This window comes from Musca domestica, unplaced genomic scaffold, assembly GCF_030504385.1.
Source record: "Musca domestica strain aabys unplaced genomic scaffold, Musca_domestica.polishedcontigs.V.1.1 314, whole genome shotgun sequence".
Taxonomy (NCBI): domain Eukaryota; kingdom Metazoa; phylum Arthropoda; class Insecta; order Diptera; family Muscidae; genus Musca; species Musca domestica.
The window spans coordinates 404,402-413,011 of record NW_026712310.1 but is presented as its reverse complement, the minus strand read 5'-3'; the positions used below and the strand labels follow the sequence as shown (position 1 = coordinate 413,011).

Here is an 8,610-nt window from a genome sequence, read left to right as displayed (position 1 = left end):
CATCACGAATATCTTTTTTTTCTGGAAAATTCTCACCAAAATGCTTTTGTTCGCTTGTAAACAATATAATGAGCTGTCACTGGAATAGTTTTAACAGCTGTCGGACGAGTGGCTTAGAAATGACAGCAGTCTGAAGTTGGTTGCAGTTTTTTCATCTCAACCTGCATGGGGACAATAAAAACTCAAGTGCCGGCCATGGTGATGGTGTGGCCGTCATAACAGCTGATGACAGCTCTCTGCTCGTCTTAATCGAATAAATGCCGAATATTATTGCGAAAATATTCTGGAGGGTGTATTAAAGCCTTGGACACGCAAACATTTTGGCGGTAGACCTTGGACATTGCAACAGGACTCAGCACCATCGCACTCTGCACGCGCCACCAAAGAATTGTTAAAATATGAGGTTCCTCGCTTCATTTTCAGCGCACATTGGCCACCAAAATCTCCGTATACCAATCTGTTGGACTATTGTGTCTGGGAGTATTTTTGAAAGCTAGGTTTGCACTAAAAAATACCAAAATATCGATCACTTCAAGCAAGCGCTTCGTCGGGAATGGGCCAAAATACCGCAGAGCAACATTCGGGCTGTTTGAAGGACATAATTCGTGCCAAAGGTGACCAATTCGAACAAATCTAAACTTATTCTAAAATTGGATGCTATTTCCGACATTTTTTGCTTGCATTCAATAAAATTAAAAAAAAAAATGTATAAATTAATGCGTTTGACTTTGTTGCAGTTATTTTTTTTATCTCACCCTGTATGTTTGGCGTCCATAACTGATAGAAGTTCATCCCGCCAAAAGTATTCAAAATTACGAAGTCCTAGCATAATTGTCCAGCTTATTTGAATATAATTTAGATTTATTCGACTTGGAAAGTACAAAATGTTCAACCCAGCCATATTTCCCGATTCAAACTTTTCCCATGACAGTTTGTCCATTTTGTGGTCTTCTATTTATTGTCACAACAAAGTAAGTATAACCTTCATTCGCAGTTGGATGTACACTGACTGCAATGTCAAAAAAAAAACACAAATCACGGTTCATTGCAAAAGTTTGCAACAAATAAAAAACAACTTCAGCAGCGGTTTTTATAATTCTCAGTTTGTAATTTTCAAGAACATATTACCTGTGTATATTAAAACCTTGTCTTTTTATTTTTCTTGCAAAACTTCACTCTCACACACACATATATATGTAAATTAACTTCCGGTTTAAGGGGAAACTTTGTAGTGCTTTTCGTTTAAAATATAATACCTACACACCGCAATTTCTTAATTTTTATTATATTACATTTAATTTTACAATATTTTATCTGTTGGTAACGTAGCGACTGACGTCAAAAAACAGAATGAATAACTTCCCATTTGTCTGCATTTTTTGCAATTCTGCCTTTCTCTGTTGAGCTTCGTTGTTGCATTTTGTTGTTTTAAAATGGTTAGAGAGAATTTGGAGCCTAGAATGTGGATGAGAGCACAAACTCCATATGGCCCATTGGGATTTAAAACTCTCTGCATTTTTTTTTTTTTTTTTTTGAGTGCAAGCACTTTTGTTATTATATTAGCCGTTACATTTCCTCATTCTCCTCTTCGGTGTTGCTTACTTTGCGATTTTAGAGTATTAATTAATCGTTTAATTTTAATATAATCGTTCAATTTTCAAAAAAAATTAATAAAATCCGTTAAAAATTCTGTTAAAATCATAAAAATACCGAATGTAGCCGTTGTATTGGGGTATATACGACGACGTGGACCTGCATAGGCAACATTTGTCATAAGCCATTAAAATATTCAAATGCGAAACTTAAAAAAATTAAATTACCGAATGTAGTTACCATGGGGACTATACGAAGAGTTGGACCTGCACAGACACTTTTCTGTCTAAGGCTGCAGTATCTACTACGAACTTCAAATACATAATTGGAAACAATTCCGGTGAATAATGTCGCTAGAATCATTAAAATACCGAATGTCGGGAGGTAATGTTATGTGGGGGCTATACAAAGACGTGGACCTGCACAGACAATTTTCTATCATAGGCTGTAATATCCATTACGAACTTCAAATACTAAATTTAAAACAATTCCGGTGAATAATGTCGCTAAAGTCATCAAAATACCGAATATCGGGAGGTACCGTTATATGGGGGCTATACGAAGACGTGGACCTGCACAGACACTTTTCTGTTTTAGGCTGTAGTATCTATTACGAACTTCAAATACCAAATTTGAAACAATTCCGGTGAATAATGTCGCTAAAACCATCAAAATACCGAATGTCGGGAGGTAACGTTATATGGCGACTATACAAAGACGTGGACCTACACAAACAATTTTCTATCATAGGTTTTAATATCCATCACGAACTTCAAATACCAAATTTGAAACAATTCCGGTGAATAATGTCGCTAGAATCATCAAAATACCGAATGTCGGGAGGTAATGTTATGTGGGGGCTATACAAAGACGTGGACCTGCACAGACAATTTTCTGTAATAGGCTGTAATATCCATTACGAACTTCAAATACCAAATTCTAAACAATTCCGGTGAATAATGTCGCTAAAATCATCAAAATACGGAATATAGGGAGGTGCCGTTATATGGGGGCTATACCAAAACGTGGACCTACATTTTCAATACTAAAAGTCCTGCAGACATAATATACATTTGAGTGAAATTTTATTAACCTACTTCATTTTGTTCGGAAGCTAGAATGTTTTCCACAGACGGACAGATGGACGGACATAGCTAAATCGACATAGAATTTAATGCTGCTCAGGAATATATACTTTGTGGGGTCTAAAATGTATATTTCGAAGTGTTACAAACGGAATGACAAACTTACCATACCCTCCATACTATTTTGGAGGGTATAAAAATGGGAAAACATAAATGTGCGACTCTCTGCCCGTCCCTGTTTTAATATCCAAAACAATTAGACGCAAGATACAACATCGCCATACCCATAAACATAACCGCAATCAGATTTCATTTCATCGATCAGCGGTGCCATAACCATAAACAGCTTTTATTTATATATGTAGGAGCAATGTGAGACTATCTGAGTGATCCACCCGATTAGCAATATGAAGACATCACCCAGATACAGCCAAATGTGTAAAATCCTAAACTGCATAGGCACCATTCTATACCATTCTTTATAGCTATGCGGGTGGGAGCTAATGGAAGTGAAAGTGGTGGTGGCATTTTTCCTGTAATGAGATTTGGAGAAGATTTTTTGGAATATCGCCTGTCACTACCATATCTCTAGTCCTCTTTCGTTCACATTACAACTCTTCCCACATTATTTCATGGAAGATTGTATTTTCCCTTAAAAAAAAAGTTATTAAAGAAAATACCCTTGGGATTTTAATGACAAGTTCTAAGGACAAGAGTGGAACGCCAACCAAAAAATGCCAAAAAAAAAAAAACATTCTGTTAGGAAACTACTTTACATCAAAAATTATTCTATTTCAAAATTCATATTCCACTGTATTTAATTCTTAAATTTAATAGGTTATTACATATATAATGTAGTAGTGGTTCATTTTATGACTATATTATTTGTACTTTGATTTCAGCATCAGAGATAATTTCTATGAATATAATTACAATGCATTATAATTAAATATTTTTTTTTTTTTTCATTCCCGTTGGTCTTCGTCAATCTGCGCCTGCATAACAATATCCGTGCAACGACGAATCACAGCAGCTTGGGTGGATTTTTTCATTTTTGAAATTGCCGAGCATATCATTGTACCAAAACCGCATATCTCCAAACTAAATTCTTCTCGGTGTGCCTTTCGTGTAGATATTTCCTGAAATGTTTTTACTGTCTCCCCTATAGTGGTGTCCATTTCGCCAAGCTGTAGAGAGGACTTTCGCTTTTTTATCCGTGACGTTGATGGCCAAGACTTAATGGGCGAAATTGAATTTGATTGCATTAGAAACGTTGAAGTTGATTCTTCGGAGTCAAGTTGAACAGATTGCACAGGTAAAACACAAGATGATGACGACGATTCGTTAAGAATATCTGGTTTAATGTCGGTTTTCAATATTGGGGCACTTTGTCGCATGCTGTAAAAAAATATATACTTTCTTGACAAATTATGAATCTTAATACTAGTTTTTTTTTTTTTTACTAACGGTCGGGAGATAATATGACTTCGTAGAAATTGCAGACTTTCTAATAGGGCCCACTGCTTTCCACTTCCAGAGGTGTTTTGCGGATTTCGTATCTCCTTGCTGAATCGCTCCCTCAAATTTCCCCAGCGTTTCATAGCTATAGTTTCTATTTACAATACAGGCATTTAGTTAATATTATAAAACCAAAATAAAGTTATATTTACCATCAACGTCCAAATTATTGGCAACTTCAATCCAAGCTCGTCGTTTTTTCTCCCTATCCTTGAAGTCTTTGTGGGTTTTATCATACAGGCAAGGGCAGTTTCGAACAGACTCAATTAGCTTTTTGTCATCCATTATCTAGATAATCATTCAAAGAAGTGTAAACTGAAGTGCAGGCGAAAATATTTAATCAAAACTTAACAATATCAGAACACAATAGCATAATTACAAATAAATAAACAATCGTTTGTTTTGTTATGGTTACGGCAGAAAACTAAAGTTCAATTGATGTCTATGTCCGTGGCCATGGCGTTATGGTATGTCTCCATTATACATTATTCAATTCACCACCGTAAGATTGGTTTGAACAGCTGTTTTATATGGTTATGGTTATGAATGCTTAAGGCTCTATTAGACGAAATGTTTTCAAATTTGCACAAATCGTGTAGTCCATGGACGTAATTTCACTTATGATCCTTAAAGATTGGCTTATAATAAAATATTATTCGAGAACTACTCAACTCTAAATTCGTCTTCGTAAAATATGGGACGTCAAAAATAATCTATTATTTATTATTTTTGTAAAATAAATTTTATTTGAAAAATGAATGATATGGTCGAGTAAGGGTTGCCATATCCGATTTAGCAAATTTGTTTTGCCATGGAACAAGTAAAATAGTATCAGTAGGTTTTCCCGACAGACGTATATCCCCAGCCTTGAGTTATGATTATTCAAACTGTTCACTCTTTATGAGGTAGGTTCCGAATCAGTTGGCCAATATTGACCAACTCGTAGATTTGGACTATATCGACTACTTCCTATACTTTGGAAATATGCGCGAGGTAACAGATAAAGCAGACTGAAGTATTCCGTTTTCATACTTCATATAAAACAGATAAAAATATTGTTATGTGCCAAATTTGAAGGAAATCGGACAATTATATCCAATTTTATGGGAAATCATAAATTCTGATAAATTACATATTCGTATCAGATTTCTGGTTAAGAGAAATATATAGCAAATAGTAAAGAATCGACGATTTGTTTCGCAAGTTGTGACAGATATAAGTATTGGAAATTGTGACCCTCTGTCGGTGAGGTACCTAAGAGGTTGGTAGATATATATCATCTTCCCAACAGATCTTACGTCAGCAAAAATATGTGTGAAATTAGAAGAAAGTTGGATACTTATTTCGCTCTCTTTGAGCGTTTTGTTTGTTCAAAAATCTTGAGCCCTTTGTGGGGTATATACCAGAAGAAATGGTCCGATCTCTTACATCTTTATAGCAGATCTTGTGTTAATGGAAATATTGAGATGTACCAACTCTGAATGGAATCGGATGTTAATTTCGCGTTTTCTAAGCTTCATGGATACTCAACATTTTTCCCCTTTGTGGGGGAAGTACCAGAAGGAGTGGAGTCGATATATTCCATCTTCACAGCAGACCCTGTGTTAGTAGAAATAATGGTATGTGTGCAATATGAAGAGAACCGGATGCTTATTTGGGACTTTTTGATCGTTTTTGTTATTCAAACCTTTGACATTGTGTGGGGTAGGTACCAGAAGGAATGGTCCGATCTTTACCATCTTTATAACATATCTTGTGTTGATGGAAATATTGAGATGTACCAAGTCTGAATGGATATATTCCATCTTCACACCAGACCTTGCGTTAATAAAAATATTGTGATGTGTGTAATTTAAAGACGGACATTTGCATCACATTTTATGAGAGTTATAATTATTCAAAATTTTGACCCTTTGTGTGGGAGGTACTGGATGAAGTGGGCCGATATTGTCCATTTTCGCACCTGACCGAGCACTGATGCAAATATTAGGATTTACAAAGTTGGAGAAAATCGGATTATCCTTTCTCTTTGTGTGCAAAAATTCTTTTTTTTTTTTGAAAAATTTGACATTTTGTGTGTGTAAGGAGAGGACCGATATTGCCCAACTCCGCACTCGATCTAAGTTTGACAATAATATTACGATGTACCAAATTTTGATCAAATTGGATACTCCCTTCGAGAGTAATCGTGTGCACCAGCCAGACAGACGGACGGACGAACATCGCTAGATCGACTAGAAATGTCCTAAAACGGATTTGGTTTAAAGGGGCCTAGGGTCTAAAACCGTTATTTCAATGAGGCACGTTTTGGCCGTATCAAATGATATATACCCTCTGTAGCCATATGGCTGAGGGTATAAAAGTATATTTTAGAATTTTGCTAGAGAATAATATTGTTCATTTTGTGATATAATATTCCAACAATATATATTCCATTCGCATTTTTCAATTCCCTTCGATTTTAAACTACATTTCTTGTTGTGCCATAAGTCTACCCATTAAAAAGAATTCATTTATTTTTTCTCTGTGTATTGTAAGCTAATCCGGCAACGTCCACTTTACATGGCAACACTGTTAAAGTGTGGCAGCAACAACTGTCAAATAACATCTGTTGTTTTTATTCAAACGCCAAACAACACAACACGTGTTTATTGGGAAAAGTTGGATATTTCCGAAAAAATATAATAATTTAGATAATTAATAAAAACGAATCAACATGGGTCGTACAAATAAATCCCGTAAGCGACGCGAGGAAAATAGCAAAGCCAAAAAGGCTCGATATGAAGTCAAGGAATTGGCCCGGCTAAAGAAAACTCTTGGCATAATGGACACGGACGAAGATATGAAAGAAATCGCAGAGGTGGCCACGGTCAAAACTGCCAAAGAATTGAAAATGGTAATTTATGCCTGTAATAAATAGAATTTACAATTATATTAAAGAATTACATTTTCCCCATATCGTAGGAAAAGAAAACAAAAGAAGAGGAAGAACTGACCCATGAACTACAGGAGCAACGTGAAAAAGGTGAAAATGTCACCGTTGTCAATGAGAAAACTGGCAAGGTTCATGTCTACAATACAAAGACTCTGAAAGATCAACATGGTTCCTATCCACCGTGGTATAAACCCAAGAAAACAGCCAAACGTATACGCAAGATTAATCATTCCCGTATGAAGCGATTCAAGCAAACATGGACTGTAACAAATGTCCCACTCTAATTTTCTCTGGGGTTTTTTTTTCACGACGCCATTCATCGTTTTACCATTAAGCTGTGAATAATGAATTTAGATTGTAAGTTTATTTCTTCTATTCAACACCGTTAAATGTTTATGGATTTTCTAAACGTTAATTTTCATAAGGAAAATGATTTTACAAGCTGAAATCACCTTGTTAGGCTAAGCTAATATAATTTATGAAAAAGAAAAAATACAAATATAAAGATTTGTATTTCCATCCTTTTATAAAATAAGATATCACTTATCTTGAGTAAATAAATATTGAGACATTAATATGCTAGTATTTTTAGAACTAAGGAAGAGTCGACTTTGACAAGATATGGCCCAGAAATCGATGCAAATGTAATGTAATTTTGTATCGCGTAGCTATGAGCCAGTTACTCGCTGCAGTGGGCTATAATATCATCTATGAATAAGAGTTAGAAATCAATCAGGAAATGTGTACCAAGACCTTCGACATTTTTTGCATGGAGGGCTTCTCTTACAGGATTTAACAAAAGGTGGACCGATATGACCCATATTTTGTTTCAATGATTCTAGATGTAATTAAATACTATTATTATTGTAAATATGTTATTATTTTAAATTCTACAAAGTTCGAAAGCAATATATTGGAGACCCAAAACATGTTTATCCTGGGGACCCAAAACTCTTTTGGGGTTCAGATCCACTAAAGATATCATATCACCATGTTGCACTAACCATTAATAAAATACGAAAATCTGACAATGAAGGAGTGTACCGACACATTTTATATTTACGTCAGATATATGGTTGATAGAAATATTGAGATACAGGGTGAGACAAAAAAAAAAACTGCAACAAAGTTAAACGCCATAATTTTTTTTTTTTTTTTTAATTTATTGAATGAAAGCAAAAAATGTCGGAAATATCATCGAATTTAAGATAAGTTTAGATTGGTTCGAATTGGTCACCTTTGGCACGAATTATGGCCTTCAAACGGCCAATGAAACCACAGTCACACGCTGCCCGAATGTTGCTCTGTGGCATTTTGGCCCATTCCCGGCGAAGCGCTTGCTTGAGGTGATCGACACTTTGGTATTTTTTACTGCAAAACTTGCTTTCCAAAATACTCCAGACACAATAGCCCAACGGATTGGTATCCGGAGATTTGGCGGCCATTGTGCGCTGAAAATGAAGCGAGGAACTTCATTTT

The 8,610-nt window shown here is 35.4% G+C and overlaps 2 protein-coding genes across 4 annotated transcripts; one reads left to right on the top strand and one right to left on the bottom strand.

Moving 5' to 3' along the window:
• Positions 1-3,468: 3,468 nt before the first annotated feature.
• LOC101896003 (transcription factor Adf-1) lies at positions 3,469-4,729 on the bottom strand. Of its 3 annotated transcripts, XM_059125098.1 has the most exons (4): positions 4,576-4,723; positions 4,349-4,484; positions 4,146-4,290; positions 3,470-4,076 (listed from the first exon to the last, which is right to left on the bottom strand). In XM_059125098.1, exons 2-4 carry the CDS (start codon positions 4,479-4,481, stop codon positions 3,644-3,646), a joined length of 711 nt encoding a protein of 236 aa, XP_058981081.1. In that variant the 5' UTR covers positions 4,482-4,484; positions 4,576-4,723; the 3' UTR covers positions 3,470-3,643. The 3 variants fall into 3 exon arrangements, 2 of the variants coding, with proteins under 2 accessions (XP_058981081.1, XP_058981080.1); XR_009342707.1 differs by having other exon boundaries at positions 3,469-4,093; positions 4,349-4,713; XM_059125097.1 differs by having other exon boundaries at positions 4,349-4,729.
• Positions 4,730-6,806: 2,077 nt separating this feature from the next.
• On the top strand, positions 6,807-7,706 carry LOC131800553 (protein LLP homolog). Its single transcript, XM_059125099.1, has 2 exons — positions 6,807-7,092; positions 7,161-7,706. Exons 1-2 carry the CDS (start codon positions 6,913-6,915, stop codon positions 7,413-7,415), a joined length of 435 nt encoding a protein of 144 aa, XP_058981082.1. The 5' UTR covers positions 6,807-6,912; the 3' UTR covers positions 7,416-7,706.
• Positions 7,707-8,610: the final 904 nt, after the last annotated feature.